Raw genomic sequence first — 24,058 nt, 5'->3', positions numbered from 1 at the left:
TTCATATATAGAAAGGATATATAATTTTGTATATTATCTGTTTGTGTGTCAGTCTGTACCGCTGTAACCCAGATAGAATTCCAAATTTTATTCTTGACTTCACCAAAAACCAATCACACAATGTTACCTCCTGTAGAATATTAATTCTCATTGTATCATCCTTCTTATTTGATAATTAAGACCAACTACAACTGAAGAGTCAGCTGTATATATAACAACCACCCAATCAACCACACCAAAATCAGTTACCACAGCCACAACCAGAAAACCCTATATACCTCCAACAAAACCTACTCAAGGAAACAAAGCAGATTTTAAAGATATTTGTTTATCTTTTCACATTTTAAAATTTTATTAAAATTCAATGATCAAAGTTGTCATGCTTACTAATTGATTTTTAATATTATTTCTTCACTGCAATTAAGAAACTATTTTTACTTTTCTTTTATTGCATTTTCAATGCTTTCTATTTCAATTAATGTAAAAAGTGTTATCATAAGTGAAATTTTAATTATTAATGAATGCAATAAAACAAGAAAAATTAAATTCAAAGGCCATTACACTTAGCTTTGTTTATAGTTAGTACATACAGAATCAATGTGAAAGAGCACTTTGCTAGGAAACTTTTATGATTTTTAAAATATGACATAAGAGAAAATTGCTAAAATTTTAAATTTGTATTATTTCCATATTTACATTACAAAGAAAATTCATAAAAGTTTAAAATAAGAAAATTAAGAGGACTTAAAGAACATTTTTACAACAAATTAAGATTCTTCATTGGGTTGATTCCTTTTGTACAGGTAAAAAAAACTTAATATTCTTAATTAAACTAAAATTATATTTGGTAATTATGATCATGCACAATAAGCATTGCTTGTTTGTTAAAATATGCTGTAGGAATTACACAAGAAATGCTAAAATTTATTTTAGAAATATAAACCTTTTCAAAAATTAGGTCTCCAACTTGAGCAATACCAAATATTCTCTAAATGAAAAAATTTTTCATTACATTTACTTATCCTTACATGCTTTCTTTTGTTACATTATAATATTAATTTTTTGATTTATGTGTATAAGGGTGTCCCACAAGAAAGCCATTTTTGAAATTTTGACAAACACAATATATAATCCTAGCTACTTAACGAAATGATGATGATTGAACCCAAAACTAAAGTTCTAGGTCCATAAGTTTAGCTTTATGTAAATTTTGATTTTTTACATGCTCCCTTATGGGGGTCAAAATTTCATAGCATCAAACATTTTTAAAGGTACCAATGGTCTTGTAATGAGTAAAGGAATAATTTACAATAGTGTGATAAAAAGAATTATTTTTGGGACACCCAAAAGTGTATATATTTACAATAGAAACCAGGAAAACCAGAGGTGCCAGCAAGCCTGCAACCCAAGCCAACCAGACCTAATTATCATCATAGACCACATTATCATTTTATTTATCATCATGAATGTATTCATGATCATCAAGGTAAGTTTATAACATTGCAAGGGTTTGATTAGGTAATTTAATTCAGCCTTAATTTAACCAGGGGCTGCTATTCAGCCAATTAATTCCATTTGACATTGCTGAAAATTAATTGTTTTGTTGGAGTAAAGTTGGAGTAAAACTTGTTTTTTGGTGTAGTTGAAAGGAAAGTGGGTAAGAAGGGGAGAAAAAATGGAAAGGGTTTGGGGAGAAATTTTCACTTTCAGAATCGCATTCCCTTTTCCCTGAATTTAACAAAAAGATATATCTAATTGGTGTATGCTGGGGTACTTTGAGATGTAGCCAAAGGTAGGTGTATGTTAGGCAGAGAAAAAAAATAAGAAGGTTTAAAGAAATATTTAACTTAGAGTTAAATTCCAAAACCTTAGTTTCTTGCAGGGACAAGAGACCAGGCTTTTGACAAACAATTTTAAGTGAAAATTACCTCACAACCCACTTCCTTCTTTCCCTGTGCCCCCTGCTTCTTGCCCACTTCCCTTCAGTTAAAGCACAAAGCAAGTTATTAGCTAATATTACATCACAAAGATAACCAAATTTCAAATAGAATTGATTTGCTTATTCCAGCACCCAATATTTTACATCATAATTAGAAGAAATTAGATGATGCATTTTAGCTAAGTTTGAAATAGCAACATACATAACAATTTTTTTAGAAGGAACAGTATTTGAGGAGAATAAGGGAGAAAATGGCAGTATTAATACATTTGATGGAGAAGATTTTGGTCATACCATTCAATCAACAGGTTAAAAAATACAAATACAGTGTTTTTTTTTATGAGAACTTTTTTGAAAGCTATTTTACCCCACTTTTAGTTATCAGAATTTATTGATCAATGGAATTAATAGAATTTTAAAAAAATATTTCAGTTTTTTAATTAAAAAGTACAGTAAAATCTAAAATTCAAAACTTAGGTGACAACATCTAACAATGGTTTTAGCGCATTTTCCTTACGCTTAAATATTCTACCCTTTGCAAGAAAAAAATTGGATTTTCAGTAGTCGACTTTGGGGGGCCAGTACTCCCTCCGTGATTGAGATATGGCTTTCAAACTTTGATATATTCTAGTTCATAGTATCTGTATCATTTTTAGCTCTATATCTCAACTTTGAAGCGTTTTGCAGTCATTCTTGCAAAAGGTAGAAGAATTGAACATAAGAAAAATGCGCTAAAACCATTTTTAGATGTTAACACCTAAGTTTTGAATTTTACATTTTACTGTACTTTTTAAACAAAAACTGTAATATTTTGTTGTTGTTTTATTAATTGCATTAAAAAACGAAGAAAATAAGCCATTAATCATTATATTCTGATAAATATAAGTGAGGTAAATTGCTTTCAAAAAAGTTCTCATACAAAAAACACACAGTATTTATTTTAATCTTATTTAATACATTATATTCCTACATTTTAAATTTTATTTATCTTAAGGAACTACAAAGAAACCAAGCATATTAGATCAAGACTTTGTAACACAAGGAACCATTTTTTCAAATGGATTTTATCCTGGAGACCAATCTAATAATAATGGAGGTCAAAGCACATCTTCAGGAGATCAAAGTTCATCTTTAGGAGGTCAAATTACATTTTCTGGAGGTCAAACAACTAGTTCTGTTGGAGTGATATTTAGTGGCACAGATGATGATTTTAAACCAGGTTGACTTATATTTATGTTTTCCTGTTAGTTTTTTGATTTTCTGTCAGTAACTTATTCTAAGTTATTCCTATCTCTATGGGATATCCTTTAGCACTATATATGTAGATTACTTTTGTTATTGATAGCTAAAGCTATACTATTTTATTGACACATTTTTAAGAAGTTTTATCAGAAAATAAAAATTCTAATTAGAATCAGATATACTTGTTTAATTTAGGAAGTTCAGGGTTTGTGCCCATCAACCAGGGAACAAATAGTTTCAACCTGGGTGGTGGTGGTCAGGGATTTGCACCGGGGTCTGGGGTTATCAGTGCTTATGAAGGAGGTATATAAAGGGTGTTAAAAAAAACAATTGCTTTACTCTTTTCAATATAAACAAAAATAGACCCAAATCATGTCCAAGCAGTGACAATGAGAAAACACTATTGAATTTTGATTTCTACAGCTACTCACCTCTCCTGAGCACTACAGCTCGATTCCTAGCCCTTGTGGAGAATTTTTCCTCAAATCAAAAAAAATCTAGGGTTTATGTTCAAAAAGTGAAGCGATTGTTTTTTTAACACCATTTAAAAGTTCTGAATTGAAATTTTAAAATAATGATAAATAATTGATTTGTAGCAGACTATTGACAAATTAAAAATTAATAAGTAAGCTTTTAAATGAATAAATTGAATAGGAGTAGAATAAGATTGTACTATAAAAGATATTTACTTTTTTTCATGCATTTTTTAAGGATCAGGCTTTGTGTCAATAAACAGCGGGGGCATTCAAGGGGGCTCTGGATTTGTAACTTCAAATGGTGGAGGAGGTAATTAATTATTTTTTAAAAATTTAGTTTCTTGCTTATAATAGTTTATTTACAAGAAAGGATTACCTTTCAATAAGCATAAATTTTGTATGATACAGTTATTGAATGATTAAGGGTCTGGATTTGCAAAAGGCAAAGGAGGTTCTGGTTTTAGTTCTAGCTCCAGGTGAAAGGAATTTATAAAATTAATAATTTTTTTTGATGCTTTCCCTCAAAGTGTCTAGTGAGCACCAGAAATCCCTTAAACAAATTGAAAATAAGGGAGGTATTTGTCTTTAGTGCTCTTACCACCAGACGCTAACCTATACCCTGTATAACTTAACCTAACCTAACCTGACCTAAGTAGAAAAAAACTAAAACTTCCGCTTTACATTTTTACTACTACTTTTACAGTTTATTTCAAAATAATAAGTGGTGAGAGGTTTTGCGCTCAACTTGGCATATTGGAAACTGGGAAACTGCCTGATTAGATAATTTACTGACTGGATCTTTGTCAGATCATAATAAAAAATAGTCAGACTATAGGCATTATTGTTTGCCTATTTGAAATATACAATAAAAAAATAACATAATTTTTTTAGTACAATAAAACAGCAGCCTTCTCCAGTGGAAATAAGCGATTCCTATGGAGCTCCATTGGGTAAGTAACTTAAAGCATAGAAGTTTACTATGTCAGTTGTATGAAAGTAATACAAATACGGAGGTAAATAGGTTTTCTCTCCATTTATACACAAAAGTGTAAGGAAGAAAACATACACAAAAGAATTCAAATTTTAATAAAAATATTTCATGTTTTATTTTTTTTTCTTGCATATGAAACAATGTAAAATTTAAGGAATAATTGTGTTAGATACTTATATTTTTTTTAATATATGACAAACAAACATCAGCGATATTGCTATGATGGTAGCAATATAATAGGTTGGCAAGGATTCACACAAATACTTTCTAAAAAAATTACATTGACAATGACCTAAAGCAATACTGGTAAATAAACCAAATTTTCAGAATTGTCTTCATTTCATTTTAAAAATATTCCTACATTTGTAGTAGAGTTATATTAACTTTCCCTACTGTATTTAGGCCCAATTCTAAAAGAATATTCAAGTCCAGAAAACTCTGTTTACTTCAATCCAATGAATAGTGTTCTAACTACCACTACTGAAAAAGCTTCAAAACTATCAGGTTAATTAATTTTAGTTAAAATAACTATATTTATGTCTAACTACCTCTCTGTCAATTTAAACATAAGTCTGTTGTTTGAAACTTTTTTTCTATCTGTCTTCTTTATGTATAAAAGTTTTACTTGTATTCCAAATAAATTTGATTTTCAAACAATGTTTTTTAGAGAGTTCTGGAGGCAAAGGTTTTACAATCAAGACTTCAGTGCAACCAAACTATATAGACTCATATGGGGCACCCCTTGCCCCACCTTCTAACAACTATAATAATCAAAGGTAAAACATTTGCAATTAAAACAGAGTTTGTTATATAAAATGTTTCAATTTACATTAAGTATTGTTTGTGTGTGATTCAATTACCTTTTTTTCATTTGCTAAAATATCAGACTCTCTATGAATAAATTTAATCTTTTCATATTACATAGCACTTATCATTTTTCTCATTCTGTGATTTGATAATGTTAATTTTTAGACCCTGGGAAGTGTCATATGAAACTCATTTATCCTTCAACCCTTCCTCCATATACACACCTGCTTCAGGTAAAATAGACATTCAAAAATTATTGGTTAAAATGTTTAGACACTTATAGTTTATTTATCCTGATTGATATTTAATAAAATACTCTGCAGTTTTTAGCCAACTAATGATAGAATGTGTAAATAAAAGTTTAAAGAACAGTATAATTTACATTCCAATATATCTGAGGTGGATTCTTTTAAAAAAATTTGCCCCACTAATCGGTTAGTGTGGCAAAATTGTTTTTGAGAAAAATCCTCCAAAACCACATTAAAAATCTACAAAAATTAAATAAAATCATAGAATCATCCAATGTATTTTTACATTCAATAATAACAAAATTAACATTTTTTTAAGGTGATGGCAGTAACGCATTTTATATACCCCCATCAGGTAAATAGATATTTTTCTAACCTCCTTCATACAAAAACATGGATGACAACATCTATGAATGCTAAGCTCTTAAACGGTAGAACAAATGAAAATCTGGTATAATCCAAGCAATATTATACATTATATATATACTTTTGTTTTATAGTATTCAAAATATTTATAACAGTTATAATTTAAGGGAGCATTTGATTTTTTTACTTTCTAGGAAATTTGAGTATATAAAAATAAAAGTAAGAAAGTAATACAGTGAACGATTATTTATTTATCGCATCTTAGTATAGACAGCATTACACTTAAAAATGAAAAATTTTAGATTAAAACCAGGTTAGTCCTAGTGCCAAAGGCCCGGGCTATCAAAACTGGTGTTAATTTCATTATTTTTCGTTTTTTTATATTCGTAGAACATTGCTATGCATGATTTTTTTAGTATGGCATATAACCGGTTCTAATCCAGCTGATATTAATCAGTTTGGAAGCAATACTGGAAAAAATTTATAAAACATTTTAATCCCTATATTATTTAACACTATTATAATATTTTTAATATCTTTATTACTAGTAGATAACGGTTTAAACAACAACAACAACAATGGCAACAACAATATTGATGTTGATTCAACAACCTTGGGTGTTATCATAGATGCTAGGGTGGGTACATTTTTTAGTAGTATCATTACTTTTCCATGATAAGAGTATGTCCAGATGTCTATCAAAGTACATTTCCAAAAGTACATTACCAAATTTTTTGGTAAATTTTAAAAATCTCAAATTAATCATTATATAATTTTTTTGAAATAATATATTTTGTGTTTATTACCTGTAAAATTTTAGTTTATATATTTTTTAAGAAGTCTGCAATAGATATATATACTAATATTAAAGGATCTTTGTCTGTATGTAATATGTATGTATGTTTGTCTCTCTGTGCCAAAGGATCTTTCTAACCGATATGGTTCTCCTTTACAGTGCAGCTTTTCCTAGATATCGGGTATGTCCATATACATTTTGGGGGAGATTACTATTACCGCTAGTATATAAAGTAATAGATAGATTGTAAATAAATAAAATTATAGATAGATAGATACATAAAACAAATTAACAGTGTATTTGTCATAAAAAAGTAATTATCATGATACATAGACCTTAAAATTGTATTATATTCATTAAAACACAATACCATAATATCATTACAGCGTAGTAATCCTTATACTAAAGTAACAGGATGTCTGTGTGTCTGTGTATCTGTGTGTCTGTACCGAAGGATCTCACTAACCGCTGAACCGATCGGGTTCTCCTTAACAGGGTAGCTTCTCATAGGTCCCGGGAAGGTTTATAACTATTTTTTTCGGAGGTGGGACACCCCCAACCCCCCAAAAAAATGTAAAAATCCCCCCCCCCAAAAAATTTAAAAAAAAAATTTATTTTCTTAACTAAAGTTAATAATTAGGGGGGGGGGCACCCCACCCAAAAAAAAAATTTTTCTCGCCCCCCCATAATTTTTTTTTTATTTTTTCTTTAAAAATTTAAAATAAGAAAATGGGTTATTAAATTTGACTCTCTCCTCCTCAAGTGCCCCTAGAGGCCTCTAGGGGCGTAGCCGCTAGTTGTTCTATATGGAAGCAAAGTTAATCTACAATTTCATAGTATAAATATGTCGATGTGTGTGACTCTTTATACTTGAATTCAGATATTACTTGCCTTTTTTTTATCTACATTACAAACTGTTATTGGTGTATTCCCTCAAAGTGCATGTTAAGCACTAAATCCCCTTCTCCCTATATTTGAAATAAATAAAAAATAAGGGACGAGGGTATTTTTTCAGTTGTTTATTATTTTAGGTAAGGTAAGATTAGGTTGAATCAAGTAATAGGTAGTCCCTGCAGGGTTAATAGGCCCCTTTCGCCTTGGTAACCCACCCCTTATTTTAAATAAACTTGAAGCTTTATTTGTGTTTGTTAATTTACTGAAACTCAATAAAGACGGAAATAAAGTTGTAGAGTTGGTGTTCCTTCGCAGGCGTTAGACAATAATAGACATAAAGAAAAAATAACTCCCCTTATAAAAATAAAAGGGGAAGAGTATCAATTGTCCTCTCCATTCTTGAAATAACATTTGATTTAGACTGAAAAACTAAGAAAGAATCGTGATTATAACAAGTTTAGTCCAACCTACAGTCTCAACAGTCAAACAAAGGACAACACATTTTCCTCTGGAAAAGGCAGGCAGACAGGAGTTAAGCAGTTTATAAAAAAAATCTTCTTTAAAAAAAAATTAAAAAAAAATAAAAATAAGGTTGGGAAGTATCCCATAATAGACCATAATTATATGTTATCCATATAAACTTATGAATTAAGGGTTAAGGGGTCTGCTTTGTCGCTAATTTTGTTTGTCCAATTTGGATCTGACCTTGTCTACCTAGATGGTTAACAAGTATTCTTAAGAAATTAAAGAAAAAAATTATCCCCTTTCTAAAAAATGTTTTCACTTAAAAAAAAAATAATTAAAAGTGTGGGTTCTAATTCCAATCCCCAAAATGGCTTTATTTTTAAATTATTGAAGCTTTGTTAAAAATTAAGATATACTGTACAAAATCGGGTATTAAACTAGACTCTCATCTCAATAAGCTTACTTCTCACTGACTGGTTAAAGGTTTTTTTACCCCACTGGAATCCGAAAAGGATGAGAGTGCCCTGCCAGAACCGGAAGGCAAGTTTCAGAGCTGGAACCACAGGTAATATTTGATATTTTAATTTGTTAGTCTTTTACTGCTTTGTTTCATGTCTCACATTTTTTTTAAAAGAAATGATTTGATTTTTAATCATATTTTCATCCATTTTATTAAAAAAAAACTTATGCAACAAAGAAACAGAATGACACACTAACATTTTGATATTGCCATTTTAAGGTAGTATCACTTAAAATGATATAGAAGAAAACCAGAAAACCACTTTCGTTCTATTCAAATATAAGCAGAAAAAATAATTCTTAGGGTAGTTCCAACCCTGCGGGCTACCTAAACCTTCCTTATACCTAAGTTTGTAAAAGTTACAAACATATTTAGTGTACAAGAAAAATGCTTTTATTTTTTTCTGTTCAAATTTCAGTTGGAAACCAATCTACTTTACTGAGGGGAGACAAGTGAGATTTGATAATGATGTTCAGGTAAACATTGTGTCAATGCATTCTTGTTTTGATGCTTTCCCACAGAATGTCCATCGATGCATAGAGCCACCATCTCTTCTTTATTTTTTAAGAATAATTTTAAAATAGGGGGGGGGGGGTTACAAATACTTGAGGATGGCCAGTTTTTACAGCTAAAACCTTGTACCCAATATAACCTAACCAAAGAAACAAGCATGGGTCCTAGGAACACCCAATTATTTTTAATCTTGGGGATGTCCGTTGTCGTTTTACAAATACACTAAAGTGTTTTTTTCCATTTTACTGTTTTACCAGAAATGTTATTTGAATTTGTCTGTTTTAAAACATAAAGTAATTTTCAATCCTAAGACCTCTCAAAGCCACCATTGAAGAGATATGTGTATATAAAAACAAACGATAATCTTATGGAAGTTTTCTCTTGATTGTTTAGGAAAGTCAACCAGCGTTGACAACCATAGGAATCAAACCCGAGTATGACACAGCAGGATTCCAAGTTCAAAAACCATCCAACCCTCAAAATGATGCAAAGCGAAGCAACTATGGCAACACAGACCTAGACTTGCCATCTTATGGCAACAGAGTGAAAAATGCCAGGGAGAAGTTGCCAAATTTTAATGTTTTCGATAACAGCTATGAGAACACGTTCCCTGATTTACCAGGGTACGGGGATAAGTTTGGCAAAAAAAATGGCGCCAAAAGTTTTTACCCAGGAAATGCAGCTGATGATTTTTTAGAGGATTTTGCAGGTATTGAACAACAATTAAACTAAAATTAATCACTAAATATATTTTCCAAAATATCCATTCTGTTTTACAATTAATATGAAATACGTGGATTGGATATTATGAGAGATTCTTGCATACACTGATAAGGTATTTCTACCAGATGGCTAATATAACGATACCTTTCCCTCCCCCTAATGACTTTACCACTTTCCCTCCCCTGATCATGACAGAATGTATTGACCAATTTCTGAGGACTTTATTAGCAACCTAAATTGACTTAACGACAGAAATTCACCTTTTACAGTTTCCATGTATTCTATATCCATTTGTTTCACTATAGAGTGTATTTTTTATAAACATTAAATCAAACGCTTTTCAAATGTCAAACTGCTTATAGAAAGGACTTCAAAATGGGGGATTATTAGTAGCGTGCTCAGGGGTCGTGAAACCATTAGGGGATTAAAAAAGGGATTGGCAGGCATTCCAAATCTCAACTTTAAGTTTGGGTGTTAATACAATCCTACACCCTTCTACCGCAGGCCACTGGCTTAGAATATTTTAATAATTATCAACAAAATATATAATTTTAGTGGGATTTGATCCAGAGGATCTTGACATAAACGATCTAAAGAACTTTGTATATGAAGCAAATAGTGAAATGTCTGGTGAAATAATTCCTAAATGGAAAGATCTCATGATGTATGGAGCTGCTATGGAACAAGGACAAGATGATGTAAGTATTGAGCAACCCAAATTTATTTTGTAATATGTATGTATTTGTATATCATGTTCCATATACCATCTACGTCTCTACTCATACTTTACTTTTTAAAGAAAAAGTAAAAAAAATATTTTTGGAGGAATTTCCATTTTTTATTGGGTTGTATTTTCTTTGGTGGGGGGCAGTAACCTCCATTTAAATAATTTAAAAGCTTTCAAGAACCCATTAGAAGCTTAACTTTAAAGGAGCACCAAATCGGTTCAGCTGTTAGCAAGATCCTTAGCAAGAGAAGTCAGACACAAAGACAAACATCCTTACATACGTTGTTAATTTCATCAGCTTCACTTATATGATGGTTCTCTTTTAAAGTACATTTAAAAATTAAAATGGTTCGTTTTTATAACTGAAATGATTGTGTTTAGGTATACTCAGCATTTGTGAGCCTAGTCAACCGCACCATGCTAGAGATGAACTCAACAATAGCTGAGCTAAATAATACTATCGGTGCCATGAACTTTATTCTAGATAAGTCTGAGAAAAAGGTAAAGAATTTTTTCTGCTTATTAAGCCACTTTGTCTGTTTGTCCAGTCATATTTTTTTTGCATCGCTACTTATGGATAATCCTTGTTTGATAAATATTTTGAAAAACGAACCTAGTGAAAGTGTCTGACTCTGATTATGACAAAAAAAAGCCAATGAGAGGCCACTAAAAATTTTACCATTGGTCAATTACAGTGTATACTGGCCTCTCATTGGCTAATTTTTTTACGTCTTAATCAGAGTCAGACACTTTTACTAGGTTCTTGAAAAAACTGAAGGTTATACAATTTTATTTTTGAAAGAAACCCAAAGTATAATCTAACCTTACCTAACCAAAAGTAAATAAAAATATTGAAAATAAGGGGTGGGGAGAGGTTCGGAATAAATCTCAAATTTATATAGCATTTTTGTACAGGTTAGTGATGATTTCAGACCGAAAAATATTGAAGAAATTATTGCATTTATAAGGTAAAATGATCTTTACTACAAGAAAATAACCTAAAACCATCCTGAATCCTTAAATCTTAATAATGAAAAAACCTAAAGTTATCTTAGGACCTATTTGAGAAGCTTTTTTATAGTGCCTATAAATAGAGGGAATAAATTTAAACACTCTTGACCGAAGTATCCCGAATGACGTCACATTAGAGTAATGGATTATTCTAATAATCATTAAAGAAACTTCGACCAAAACTTTTATAATTTATCCCCTTTTTCATGGGCACTATAAAGAGCTTCCCAATATGAATCTTACCTAAATTGGAAAACCCTTATGGTTCAGTATTTATCGAAATCTAAAGACAAAATAAAACCTAACATTTTACATTTAAAGATAAAAGCAACATTTTCTACAAGTATATAATTTTTGCTTCTTTAGGACTACAACCGATGAGCTTGAGAATGAAAAATCTACTGCTACAGGTTCTAAAACAATAATTTGAGTTTTCTATATGATACTAAATATAAACAATTTTCATACCTAAGCACAATATTATCATGAATAGACTAACAGACAAAGTAAGTTTTATGGCAGATGTTTAGTGTTCATGATGAGGATGCTGATCAGAAAATCACGAAACTTATCATATATCTATGTCTTTTGTAGCATGACCTACGGACCAACTAACCAAGGAAGTCAAATACTAGATGAACATCAATATTTACATACAAACAAAAATATTAAAATGGAGCTGATAAATATCTGTTTTAAACGGACAGACGAATATTTCGAATGAAAGAGTGGCTTGGCAACATAGTCAATAACATTTTTGCAAAAACCCAATGTTCCTCTATTACAAACTAGCGGCTGCGCCCCTAGCATCTAGGGGCTCTATATTCGAAGGGCAGAAAAATAGACTAAAACAATACCAGACTTATTTTTTTTAAAAATTAGATAGCCTAAAACAATCTGAGCCTATTAGATGCTTCACTGTAAATAAGAACTATATCGGTTCAGCGGTTAGCGAGATCCTTTTCTACAGACAAAAAAAGCTTATTACTTTATATTAAAGGATACATACATCAGGAAGGAAAGGGACTTTAGAAAATAAAGGTTAAATGGTATTCACATTTTTACGAAAAAGTTCTTCAATTGGTTAACTTGATTCTCCTTATTTTTTTTAGATATAGAGGTGACCCCGCTTGAAAATGTTGCCACAAGCCCAGAACCAGTTTTTACACAACCAACAATACAACAATATGATGTAAGAAGAAACATTAAAGCTAATCACAAACGGTTTATTAGGGACCCCTTAAAAATAAGGGTATCTTTAGCCTTACTTTAGTTTAGGGGAGATAGTCTACCCTTAAATTTAGTAATGTCAAGCTTAGGTAAAGATTTTGATAGGAATACTTCAGCCTTACATAAACCTATCATATCAATATAAGGTACTCTAAGTTGTCTTCCTTTGCCAGCCCCCCCTCCACATCTACCCTTTTCAAACGATTTCCCCCCAATGAATAGCCGCCCCCCCCGTCCCTTAGTGTTCTTTCAAATGGGGTTATATAAGAAAAGTTTCATTAGACTTAGAGGCGTTAAAAATTATCATGAGGCTGTATATTCTATTTTAAGTTTTCTACATTTTTTCCCTTAATCTTAATCTTGTTTTTACTAATTAAGAGATTTTTTAGCTGATTAATAAAAACTCTTCCTATCTTTTAAGTAAAAGATTTAGGAATCCCTATCATAAACCCCTCTCCCTTTATGATGCCCCAGCCTTATAAATCCTCCCTTTTCATATAATTCTCCACCTAGGTTTACCTAAGGGTGTCGTTAATTTATTAAAAAAAAATAATGAATAAAATTGTTTCTTAGCTTAACAATTTGATATATTTTTTTAACAAAAAATTTTGTGGATTAAATTAAACTTTAATACAATAGAAAAAAATCTTATAGATTCATATAGAGCTAAAAGCATACTCTTTGTAATAAGTTTTAAATATAACTCTTTGTAGAATTTAATTTTCACGTCGCCATAGTTGTTCATTCAATTTAACAAAAAAGGATCAAAGATTCAGCACTTTTTCCATTTCAAATATTTGATTATGAGTCATGTGATTTATCTATATTTCATGTAGTGCCTGTATACCAAGCAAAGAAATCACTCTGTACAAAAAAAAATTTAAAATCTTTCTTTATAAATCTTACATCTTTAAAGTTTAGAAAAGTAGCCGCAATTATGTATAACAAATATAGGATGTATGTCTGTGAGTGCATGGGAATTAAATAGAAACTTTGAAGCTATTTAAGGCCATAATATTTTTTTTTAATTCAAGCTAAAAGAACGATTTGCTGTTTTTAAAAATAACCAATAAAATAATAACCGCTGAACCGATTGGGTTCTCCTTAACAAGGTAGCTTCTCATAAGTCCCGGGAAGGTTTATAACTATTTTCTTGGGGGGTGGGATAACCCCAACGCCCCCAAAAATGAAAAATACCCCCCCCCACAATTTTTTTTTTATTTTTTAACTAAAATTAAAAATGATGATGGGGGGGCACCCCTAGATATACCACACTTTTCTGGCATCTTGCTGTGTCAAGTATCAACTGTTGGGAATATCAAAGGATAACTTCATGCAAAATTTGAGCCGGATCCGGCCAAAACCGGCCGTTTTTTTTCCGGTTTTTAGTGGGTATCTGTAAATCGATTCAGCTGGAGCAAAACCGGTTGGAGGTACAAAAATTTTTACATCACATGAAATTTAGCCAATGCAATTGCCTACAAAAATGTACTTCATCATCAACTTGATTGAACAACTCTTTCCCCTCCTAAATGTCCATTAAAACCTCGGAAACGGCAAAAATCGCCAAAAATCACGCCTTCGGCGGCAAATAACGGCTAAACGGTCAGCCGGAGGCAAATGAAACATAAATAAAGAAATGTCCGCCTCAAAAAGTTGTTCAACATCAAAAAGATGCTTGAAGTCTCTAAAACGACTCCTTCCCCTCCTTTAAAGGGAAAAACTGAAAAACGTGATTTTCAAAAGTATGCCCACTTCGGGGGTGTGGGGGGCACTGAACCCGTCACCCCAGGGTCACCAAATATAAAGTCTAGGCGGCCCACAATGCTGAATTTTCACCAAGTGAAAGTCTTGTGTCATTATCTCTTATGAGAAAAAAGTTATTAATTAATTAAAATTTCAAATTGTGATTTTTTGATGGATTTCTTTGATGAAATGACAGGCTGGTCAATTTTTAGGCCATTTTTTGCGGTTTTTGGGCCGTCACGCCCAAACGGTTTGAGATAATCTCACGGGACCTTTTGCCCAACCTAAGTCTGGTTATTTGTGAGGTCTAGGAAAAAAAATCAGACTTACGCAAAAGATTATAATTATAATCTTTACACAGAAAAATGGCACGAGGTGAGGGTTTGAGGGGCCAAAATGAGCCGACCAGCGATTTTAGACGACGCGCAGCGACGTCGTGCTTCATCCAATCCGGGATTTTTTTTTCTTAGACCTCACAAATAACCAGGCTTAGGTCGGGCAAAAAGTCCCGTGAGATTATCTCAAACCGTTTGGGCGTGGCGGGCGGAAAACAGCAAAAAATGGCCTAAAAATTGACCAGCCTGTCATTTCATCAAAGAAATCCATCAAAAAATCACAATTTGAAATTTTAATTAATTAATAACTTTTTTCTCATAAGAGATAATGACACAAGACTTTCACTTGGTGAAAATTCAGCATTGTGGGCCGCTCAAATTTTGCATGGAGTCATCCTTTGATATTCCCAACAGTTGATACTTGACACAGCAAGATCCCAGAAAAGTGTGGTATATCTAGGCAAACCCCCCCAAAAAAAAAATTTTCTACCCAACAAAAATTTTTTTTACTTTTTCTTATAAAATCTAAAATAAGATATTGGGTAATCAAATTTGACTCCCCCTCCTCAAGTGCCCCTAGAGGCCTCTAGGGGCATAGCCGCTAGTAAGAAATATAGGTATACAAGTCAATTTCAGGTTCCATGTATAATTCTGAAGGTCCTGATCCTCCAGGCATAGATGTCCAAAGAGGGGGTGAAGTGGGGATTAACCCCCTCAAACAATTTGAGGAGGGATAAATACCCCCCCCCCAAAAAATAAAAAATCTCTAACAAAAAAATTTTTGGCGCGCTTCCAGTGCATTTTTAGTTCTAAATATTTAATAAAATTTAAATTACCCCCCAAAAAATGGGGGGGGGGTTAAACAAAATTTACCCCTGCAAACAGATTTCAGTTGGGGTAATTACCCCCCCAAGCAAATTTTACCCCCAGGGTAAAAATTTTAAGGAGGTTAAAAAAAATTTGCGGCACGCTTCGCACGCCATTTTTTCCCCCTTTGACAAGAAAAATCTTTTTAGTGAGTGTGGAAGGTCACCCCTTTTCCAAAAAAAAAAATAATTTGAAATTGAAGACAAAACATTTTTTAAGAGGGTCACCCCATCTTCAGAAAAATTAAAAGTGGAAGAAAAAAATATTTGTACTGGGGGGTGTGGGAAGTCACCCCATTTCATGGAAGAAAAATTTTAAAATGGAAGATTTAGATAAAATTTTTTTACGGGGGTGTGAGAGGTCACCTCACCCCCAAAAAAATTCAAAAATAAAAGAAAAAAATTAAAAAATTGAAAATGGGAACCCAGTATTAGTGTCGGACTGATTATGACGTAACAAAAAAAATTAGCCAATGAGAGGCCACTATGAATTTTACCATTGGTCAATAATGTCCTCTCATTGGCTAATTTTTTTTGTTACGTCATAATCAGTCCGACACTATTACTGGGTTCGAAAATGGAAGTTAATTTTTTTTTAATTTAAGGGGGTTTGGGAGGGTACTCAACCCCCAAAAAATATAAAATAAAAGAAAAGTATTTTTTAAAAAATTTAAGGTGGTGTTGGAGATCACCCACCCATGAAATAAAAAAGTTGAAAAATTAACAAAGGGGTTTGTCTTATAGGAACCGCTTTATATGTATAACAGAATTTGATGCCAGATAGACCATCTAGATCTTAAATATCTATTCATTGGTTGTCAAAGGTGTTTTAAAACAAGTTAGAGAAGAAAGAAAAATTACCTGCTTTCTCATACCTTTAAGAATACCTTAATTTATTTAGGTGTCCCTAACTTTTAATGTAAGCCTACCTTAAAGTTTTACTAAAAACCTTACATAAGTTTCCTAAGTAACCTTTATCAACCCCCCCCCCCTTCCCCTCTCTTTCTTTCCAATTAAGTACCCTTTAGCTATACCTAACTCTTTATGTAAAGCTAGTCTAATCCCCTCCCCCTTTTCAATGCCCCTAACTCATATATCAACCCTTTTGATCCACTTCTCCAAGCCTTACTTATGAAAAATAAAGGTTACCTTAATTAATTTTAAAATAATAAGAATTAAAATTCTTTCATATACAGACAATTTGATGTCGACTTTGTGTGGATTATTTTTAATTTTACTACAATAGAAAAAAATTATAAGGCAAGATCTTATAGAAATAATAGCTACTCTTTGTAACAAACATATCAAATTTGATAATATGTGACTCTTTGTAGATTTTAATATTAACATCTATATAGATGTTCATTCATTTTAACAAAAAAGTACATAGATTCAACACTTGCTTATTTCTAATATTCGATTATGTGTCATGTGTTTTACCTATATTTCACATGGTGCCTATACCAAGGTAAGAAATCACTATATAACAAGGATGACAACATCCATAAAAGCGAAGCTCTGAAATGGAAGGACAAACAAACTTTAACACTTGTAGATTGTCAGAACTTAATTAGCAGAATATTAATGCATCAGTACAAAGAATATTGTAAGTAAATTTGTTGCAAACTGCCTAAATGGATGATACTGTTTAAGGACATACTAACATTTTTGGGACTTGTTTATAGAGATGCTTTACTTATAACATTTTACCTTGTTGCATAAGAAATCAGTTTTCAAAAAAATCTGAAGAATCGGATAATTTTAAAATACAAAAATTTGTTGTCGAAAAAGTTAAAAATCGTACGGACTTTCTGGTATTGATTATAGAGTTTCTAAATTGTACCTAACTACTACAGGAATCATCATGCAAAGTTTGGAATCGATAGGACAATTCTAACCTGTTTAAACTAACGAAAAGAGCTAACTCTCTGTGACGAACGTACGGACGGACCGACCCTAATTATAGAAAAGCTTCGATTTTAAAAAACGTTTTTTAACCTAACTTAAAAATCTAACATCTTTAAATATTAGAGGGGTTGTAGCTATCATGTATAACAAAAACAGGATGTGTGTCTGTGTGTGTGGGACTTCTTAAAAACTAATGAAGGCTATAATATTTTTTTTTAATTTTTAAGCTAAAAAAACAATTAGCTGTTTTAGATAATAACCTTTAAAAAAATATTCTACAGAGAAAGTACAAAAGTATAGTATAATGAACCAATAGATATAGTAGATCTAGATGGTAAATCGGGCCCAACTTAATAAGGAATTTCCAAAGAGTTATCTTTATCCCAAAAAAAGTTAACTATTTAAAGATGATTTCTTATATATGTTATGTTGTATGCTTTACATCATGTGAGGGAAGAAATTTTTTAACCATATGATTAACCTAAGCAAAGGCTTATCCTAAGAAAGACTATTTATAGCTGATTCATTTTGCGAATGATATGAAAGGATAATTGCTCTTTCTAACCAAATTCTGTTTACTTTCTAACCAATATATGGCAGATTGATCCTCCCCTGTATTCCTATTGGCTGAATTTGGGAGTATGTATCTATATTATACCTTTTAATAATTCTTACTTGATAATTTCTTTATTGGTGTTCCTTTATTTCTTCAAAACTTGAATGACAGCTTTAAATGACTTATTTTTGATTAAAGTATTTTTTGGCAATGCTTCGCCTATCTATTATTAAGTGTTGATTTAGGGAAAAGAACACTGAAAACTTTTTTTACTATGCTAAGAAAATTGCTAATAAAACATCACATGTTTTATTTTAATAGAGAAAGAGGGGACAATGGGCTATTTATTACTAGCTTATACCAATAACGAAATTAATTTTTTTTAAATCACAAACATGGTTTTCAGCTTTATTACATTTGTCCCCAACATTTCAAAATAACAATTTCTTATTTGTTGGAATAACAACATTTTGAAAATTTGATTGGTTGTTTCATTAAGTTGATTGTTCAAACGTTTCAACACTCAATTTTAATTTACAGTAGGTGTATTTTTGTGTATCATCATTGGGGCTGTACATTAGTCTACTGGCTTTTGTCTTATCCCTGCTAACTTTATACCTGAGCTTGATCTTTAAATCATTTCAATGGTGCACGGGGTGGTTTAGCGCACCATTGAAATGATTTAAAGATCCAGCTCTGATTTATTTCATTTGTCCCCAACATTTTAAAATAATGCTTTCTTATTCGTTGGCTTAATAACTTTTGGGACTAGTAAAATTTGATTGGTTGTTTCATTAAGTTGATTTTTAAAACGTTTCAACCATAAATTTTAATTTACAGTAGGGGTATTTTTGTGTATCATCATTGGGGTTGCACATCAATTTATTGGCTTTTGTCTTATCCCTTTGGATGCCTGTTTTTTTAACCTTTCTTTGTGAATCTAATAACTTTTAAGTTTGAGGGGTAGCTGCTATTTTAAATAACAAAAATAGGATGTTTGTCTGTGAGCTGGGACGTCCAAATGGGGGGGAGGGGATGTAAACCCCCCCTCCCCACCTTCCCCCCAATAAATTTAGGTGTTTTTAAATATGGCTACGGCATATAACTAGGAGTTGAAAAAAACCTTTTGAACTCTACTCTAAGGTTTTTTGAAAAGATTTTTTAATTCCGACCATAAACAAAAAAGTTAGCATTTTGGGAGTTTGTGACCCACCTCCAATTTTCTGTGGGTGGGGGGGGGGGGTGGAAAATATTCCTCCCAAAAAGTTGTATTTTGTCCTAAAATTTTTAAAAAAAATTTTTTTAAGCTAAAAGAACAATTAATTTGCTGTTTTTAAAAATAACCAATTAAATTCTATTTGTTTGGCTTTAAGATTGCTTTTTTGTTATGTAAAGTTGTACTTGTCATGAAAACCGTACATTAATTTGTAAGTACTTCTTGTCAACCCCCCTTCCCCTCTCCTAACATTTCTTCTTTTTGAATTTTTACCTGCTTTCTCTCCATTTAAGAACACTTTAAGTATACCTATTTCTTTATGTAAGCCTTCCTTAAAGTTATACTTACATTAATTTCTAAGTAACCCTTGTCTACCCCCCTTCCTTTCTTTATTGTCTACCTGCTTTCTCTCCAATTAAGAACCCTTTTAGTATACCCTATCTTTTTATGTAAGCCTCTCCTAGCGTTTCTTCATTTTGAATTTTTTTGGTTAAATAATGAAGTTAATTTAGAAAGTTTATGCTGAAGTTTTTTATGCATGGAAACTTTAGGCAGCTTTGAGAACCTGTTTTCCTTGAATTTTTGAAATTTTGAAAATTGTGTATTGCAGTTAAGAAATTTTGTTTTGGCTTATTTATAAAAACGTTTCCTAGTTTTATATGTATGGCTAAGCTTAACTAAAGTGTATGTAGCCTTTCTCAATGTAAAATTTAGGTAAGCCTTATAAAGTAAATTAAAATTAAAATAAAAATCATAAAATTAATGTTTTATGGACCAAAGATTTTTCAAGTTTACTAAAGTAAAAAAAATGATTTAAGAAAGATCATGAATTAATAGTATTATACTCATTGTAATAAGTTTTTTTATATGTCTCTTTGTAAAATTTAATCTTAATAATCTTTTTTGTTGTTTATCCATTTTAACCAAAAAGGTTTTTTAAATGTTTAGCATCTGCCCATTTGATTATAATTCATGATTCGGACCATGCTAAGCAAATTGCGAATAAAAAAATTATCCTTTACAAAATATTTTGAAGCAATTCTTATAAATCTACTATCTTTAGAGGGGTTTATGTATCTTTAGAGCCGAAAGATAGAATGTATGTCTGTGTGTGTCTGGACTAAGAACTGCGCATGAAAACAGTTTGTTTTATTTTAAAAAGTTTTTTTAAAGCAAGAATAACAGTTTCCTTTTTTTACAAATATAACAAATATAAGAAGCTTCCATGAAAAGAAACCGATTTATTCCAGAAGCTAGCAAGATATTTTGGACACCCTTTATTATATCTCTTTTTAATGGCCCTTGAATTTTTTACACTTTACTTTATTTTTAAATTTTTGCGTATATTAAGGAACATCTATGAACATATCTTTCATTTGTAAGCAGAGGAAATCAGGGATCTAAAGGGATAAGACAATAGTAGATAGATTGATATTCCGTCCAAATTGAATTTGGGGATGCCTAGGCAAAATTTTTGCATTTTAATTTTTACACCCCCCCCCCCCCCCCAACATAAAAAAGCTTGGACGTCATTGTCCTGTACAATTAGTTATTGAAACGGTTGGATATTAAGATTAATAAACATACCACTTAAAATTTTGAAAAAAGTCCCAACAGTTATTAAGCTATTGAATAAGAAAACGTTATAATAAAACTTTGGGGACTAATGTAATATTTTAGAAAGCCCAATGACCCCTCCCTTCCTGGATTGAATGAGAATGTGTACTTGCTTTCTACCTGACTTAACTAGATAAGATACCTTTTATATTTTAAGTATACCTAAGTAATTTTATGTAACCCTAATTAAATAATTAAGAAATAGAATTTAAAAAAATATGAAAGACAAGTCTTAATTAGAGCAAAGTTTTTTTTGTCTACATAAATAGAAAAAAAAGAAATATTATAGATAACTAAAAGTGTACTCATTGTAATAAATTTTGAATTATGCCTCTTTAAATGTAGAATGAAATGATCACATATATTTTGTTGTTCATTCGTTTTAACGAAAAAAATAATTTGCAAATGTTTAGGACACCTGCCCATTTCCAATATTTGAATATGATTTGTGTTTTTTATATATATTGGGGGAGGTTAATTTACCATATTTTCTATTTAAAAAATCACCCTATAAAAATATTTTTAAGTAACCATTCTTTATAATTAGAAAAAACAAAAATATCTTTAAAGAGGCCTTAGATGGTTAATTGCTATTATTTATAACACAGATAGGATGTATGTGGCGGAATTTACAAGGAACCGTGCTCAAAAACTTAAAAAAGATAGGAATATTTTTCCAAAATTTTAGTTAGAAAAACAATTGGCTGCTTTAAGACATAACCCAAAAGGTACTCGTATATCATCAAACCTGCTTTTTCTTGACATAGCTTAATGTAACTAAGAACAAAATAGGAACCCCTAGTAAACTTTATAAGGTACCTTAAACCTTTCCTAAGTCTTACTTGACATTACTACATTTAGGAATACTTAACAATAACTAAGAAACTCCAAAGGTATACTTAACTAAAAGCTTACATAAGCCTGACATAAGAAAATACCATTAGGGACACTTATCTTCGTTTGTGATTCTCACTAATGACAACTATTTATAAAACTTAAAATTATTTTTGGAAGAGGGTATCTCTGCAGGGTTTAGACCTCTCATGCAAAGAGATTGGACTCAATGAGTAAAGAAACTAATCTCCCTTATTTTCAATTAATTGTAATCATCGATGGGGGGGGGGGGGGGGTCTGTGCTTGATAGGCACTTTGAGGAAAAGCCACAAACAGCATATTTTTAACAGACATTGTAAAATATATTTTTTTTAAGGATGAAATAACAACCTTGAGACCCAACCTGCTCCTGAACAATCTTGGTATTGTAGATCTAGGTTTTTTGTATTCATACATACCAATTAACATCCGGACTATGGCTTCAGTTATCGCTCTTTTAATATTCATAAAAGTTATGTTGGGATCATCATGGGAAATCTGGTCCATTTTGGCAAAAGTATGTACATATATTCTATATATCTTGAGAAACGTGAAAATTTATTGATGTTTTGGCTCAGTCCAAATTTTGCAGCCCCTAACCAAGAATTGTTAATACTTAAACTCTTTTGTATGTACAATCTTCTCTGAATTATAGCTTAATAGCCCCATAATGAAAGGTTCTGATCAAACTGCCCTTTAAAAACTTCTAGGATGCATTTTTAAATAAAAGTAATGGGATCTCTATGTGTGTGTCATTATGTACTAATTGTTCTAATCGCTGAAGCGATATGGTTCTCCTTTACAATGGAGCTACTCATAAGTCCTGGGAAGGTTAACTTCAATTTTGGGGGAGAAAACGAAGAAAGTCCCTCAATGACGTCATGAAAATGAGGCATGAGGAGAGGAGGAGTGGGAAAGAAAACATCTAAAAAAAGATGGATAATCCCTCGTTTTTATGATGTAACATACTGCTTTTTTGAGGGACTTTCTTTGTCTTCTTGGGCCGGGGGGAAGGTTCCAAGAGAAATCGCCCTAAGAAATCACAACTAGCCTTCACTTACAAGGTTGCCTATTTTCCTTTTTAAAACTTAATCTAAAATGGGAGTGGGGGTCTACTTTCCCCTATCCTTCCCCACAGGTCTCCAGGAGCGTAGTCGCTAGTTGTATTTAAATTATTAAAATCATATATCAAAGATGAATATAGAAATTCAATAGAAAACGGAAAGACTACAACAAATAAACCTGCAACCAGTAAATCTCCTTCTACAAAATCTACCACAAAAAATGACAAAACAACAGTAAAATCTACTACAGTTTCAACAACACCGACATCAAAACAAACAAATACTACTTCAACAACAATAAGGAAGGAATAGTTGATTTTATGGAAGCGCAGCGACTCTATAATTATATCATTTTTGTCCGTTAGTCTGTTAGTATTGATTTCAAAGCCTTTAGTGATTCTTGAGAAGAATTTATAATTAAATTGTTTGTACTTTTTATTTTTTATTGTTTTTAAAATGCCAAGAGTAAATTTTGTTATCTTTCCTTCCATAGGCGTAAAGTAGGGGATAAATCAAACCCCATTGCATCAAAATAACACCCTACTTTTGGTCTATATTACATCCCTCTAAAGCTCAAAAAACCCTACCCCCCCCCCCCCAATTTTGGTTCATTATTTTCTTGTCCAATTAATATTTAGTCTTTTACACATGCTATCTTCAATTCTTAAATATGTTGTTTTATCAACTGTCCTCAACATCTATAGACCAAAACCTACCACCATTATTGATGGATTTGTTACTCAAAAAGAAGAAAATATGTGGGATAAAAATATAGCCAATGAAAAGACACCTAAGGTTATACGAGTGAAAGGAGATGGTCTGGATGGTAAAGTTGTTCAGATTGTAAATATTAAGTAAGTATGCAGGGTTAGGACAATGGGTAATAGATTAACATTCCCCAATTATGATATGTGCTCTACACAGTGGGA

The 24,058-nt window shown here is 31.4% G+C and overlaps 1 protein-coding gene across 1 annotated transcript; it reads left to right on the top strand.

Moving 5' to 3' along the window:
* The first annotated feature begins 459 nt into the window (after positions 1-459).
* LOC145324538 (uncharacterized) lies at positions 460-23,441 on the top strand. The gene is made up of 25 exons (XM_080167123.1): positions 460-480; positions 720-803; positions 1,369-1,486; positions 2,158-2,247; positions 2,934-3,158; positions 3,377-3,484; positions 3,893-3,967; positions 4,082-4,133; positions 4,549-4,607; positions 5,051-5,152; positions 5,316-5,424; positions 5,621-5,688; positions 6,023-6,058; positions 6,621-6,706; positions 8,180-8,276; positions 8,708-8,789; positions 9,163-9,220; positions 9,651-9,966; positions 10,536-10,678; positions 11,089-11,208; positions 11,623-11,675; positions 12,085-12,128; positions 12,831-12,910; positions 22,403-22,463; positions 23,281-23,441. The coding sequence occupies exons 1-25, from the start codon at positions 460-462 to the stop codon at positions 23,439-23,441; spliced, it is 2,448 nt and encodes an 815-aa protein (XP_080023249.1).
* The last annotated feature ends 617 nt before the right edge of the window (positions 23,442-24,058 follow it).

This window comes from Acartia tonsa, chromosome 7, assembly GCF_053477335.1.
Source record: "Acartia tonsa isolate MP-2025a chromosome 7, ASM5347733v1, whole genome shotgun sequence".
Taxonomy (NCBI): Eukaryota; Metazoa; Arthropoda; class Copepoda; order Calanoida; family Acartiidae; genus Acartia; species Acartia tonsa.
Note: the sequence above shows the minus strand (reverse complement) of the source record. Positions and strands in the feature narration are given on the sequence as shown.

Bases quoted from the DNA above. Each gene is read 5' to 3' on its own strand.
- LOC145324538 (XM_080167123.1), top strand. From the start codon at position 460: ATGCTTTCTATTTCAATTAAT. The intron at 804-1,368 runs GTAAAAAAAACT...TATTTACAATAG, and splicing joins GGTTGATTCCTTTTGTACAG to AAACCAGGAAAACCAGAGGT. The intron at 9,967-10,535 runs GTATTGAACAAC...ATATAATTTTAG, and splicing joins TTTTTTAGAGGATTTTGCAG to TGGGATTTGATCCAGAGGAT.